Source organism: Austrofundulus limnaeus, unplaced genomic scaffold, assembly GCF_001266775.1.
Source record: "Austrofundulus limnaeus strain Quisiro unplaced genomic scaffold, Austrofundulus_limnaeus-1.0 Scaffold145, whole genome shotgun sequence".
NCBI classification, from domain to species: domain Eukaryota; kingdom Metazoa; phylum Chordata; class Actinopteri; order Cyprinodontiformes; family Rivulidae; genus Austrofundulus; species Austrofundulus limnaeus.
The window spans coordinates 1,139,202-1,141,464 of NW_013952547.1; the positions used below are offsets into that span (position 1 = coordinate 1,139,202).

The window sequence follows — 2,263 nt, forward strand, 5'->3', positions numbered from 1 at the left end:
TTGTAGGGTCGTATTATATGGAGTAAATTTTGATAGATTTTTTTCTGAAGTACTATCACAGTAAATTTTAATATTTTCTTATACAAAACTGAAACATGTTGCAAAGTACATAAAATCATAAACATTAAAGATCATTTCTTACAGTATTTTTTCTAATGACAATCATTATTTTAAAAAGCCAGACCAGTATTTACAATTTTTTTTACCAATCTTTATAATCCTAGTAACAAAACTCTCTGACTCTGAGTTGTTTACATGTTTACTTGTTCAGACTCTACACTTCCTGTATATTCTCTTATTTAAGTATAGTAGTTTTGAACACGTCCCTGACAAAATGAGTTGGCCATTTTCCTGCTGTCTTTTCAGTGTTTTGTCCTTCTTTCTGCAGGGTGGCAGAGAAGGAGCCCATCAATAAGATGTCCCTCCATAACCTGGCCACCGTGTTCGGCCCCACCCTGCTCAGGCCCTCGGAGTCAGAGAGCACCAAGGGACAACACATCATGACCGCCTCAGACATATGGTCACATGACGTCATGGCCCAGGTACAAAGAGCCACTGCAGAATAATGTTGGACACATTAAAATCAAAATAAAGAATTCTTCATTTCGTCCATTTTGGATTTCTATAACTTACTTTGTTGATAAACACAGAGCCGGAAACCTTTAAAACTCATATATAGGAAATACTAGGGTTGGATGTTTTCTTGGTTGCTTTACGTGTTTACTACATCATACATGTTTACTACATATTTACCACCACAGTGACACGTCTTCAGTATTTACTACCAGCTGTATTTATCTCTGCAGAAACATAAACTTCAAGWGAGCAAAACTCTGAATAAACAAGTTTCTACTAAACATGATAAACAAAGCACACACAGGAGGTCTCGTCTGTCTGATACAGTCCAAGTGTTTGAAATGAGGCTGATTTATTTTCCAACTCTTCTCAGTAATCAGWGAACAGAGTTTCTGCTTGCTCTCATGGAGCTCCAAGTGTAAAATAAAATAAAACGTTTAAAAAAAGTCATTAACACAATTTCGTTGTTTAGTACAGATCCGGTGAGGGGACATGGGGGAAATTTATTTTCTTTTGCATTACCTCCATCCATCTATTTTTCTTCTGCTTATCTGGGATGGGGATGCGTACCACTGGTACCATCCATATTGTCAATGAACACATTTTGAGTTTAGATTTTAAGTTCCATCTTCGGCAGCGTTAGCGGCTGCTTTTGTCTCAGGATGATGACATCACAACAAAAGCAGTGCACAAATGACAAAGGCTGCGTTCCATCCTAAAATTCTTTCATGCAAAGCTTCAACATTGAAGATTTACTTTTAACATTCAGATTTACACATTTAGATTTAGAATTTTAAACATAGACGTAACATTTACCATTTCAGTTTAACATTTAATAAAAATTCAGCGAAATATAAGAGCTGTGAGCTAAATAACAGTAAATTGTTAGTGGACATTTTTAACTTGTATTTCACGCTCAGAAAGGGAGCTAAACAATGACAATGTGTCAGTGATATTTTTTTTACTTTTTATTTTACACTTGGTGCCCCATACCTTCTCTGTACTAAATACAGAATCAATTTTATTAATTGCTTTTTTGATAAAGTTATTTTGAACAGAGTAAATTTGATTTGACACTACATTTTTTGAATGAAGTGCTTTTCATGCTGCCTCTCTCAAAAGGTCCAACAAAATAAATTTGGAGCTCAGAATCATGATAATTTATAATCATCCAGTTTTTCTCCTCCCCTCAGGTGCAGGTGCTGCTCTACTACCTGCAGCATAATCCCATCTCCTTCGCTGAACTGAAACGCAACACGCTGTATTTCTCCACTGATGTTTAATCCTCAGACCCTCCCCCCCCTCCGGAGGGCCTCACCTGGAGCTGAGAGGGACAGACGAACTCGATCCAAACGTTGGGCCCCAACACACGTCTCCTCTCTCCTCCCAGCAGGCAGGAAGGAGTTKTTCTACGTCTCTGACGGTCATGAGTCGTGTTTCCGTGACGAGTGCTCTCTCTCCCCCTCTTTTCTCTCTGTGGGGGGAGGGTGGGGGGTCCCGAGGCCACAGCCTGGTGCAGTGGCACACCATCCCACCTGAGCCGATGTCATTCAGTGAGCCTGTTTCTGACTCCGAAGTCCGTTGACTCAAACTCTTGATTTTTTTTCTTTCTTCTTGATCAGAGGCATTCCAAAAAAATGGTCGTGATCGTTTCATTTTTCTGGCTTTGTGCGAGTGTGTGTGTGTG

The 2,263-nt window shown here is 39.2% G+C and overlaps 1 protein-coding gene across 5 annotated transcripts in view; it reads left to right on the forward strand.

Moving 5' to 3' along the window:
• abr (ABR activator of RhoGEF and GTPase) overlaps positions 1 to 2,263 on the forward strand; it is a 131,531-nt gene extending 129,268 nt beyond the window's left edge. For 4 of the 5 annotated variants that reach the window (XM_014016460.1, XM_014016461.1, XM_014016462.1 and 1 more), the window contains 2 exons: positions 389 to 542; positions 1,770 to 1,859. In XM_014016460.1, coding sequence (XP_013871914.1) covers positions 389 to 542; positions 1,770 to 1,859 — 244 coding nt within the window. Of the gene's footprint in view, positions 1 to 388; positions 543 to 1,769 lie in introns of all 5 variants that reach the window. The other variant, XM_014016459.1, reaches the window with a different exon arrangement.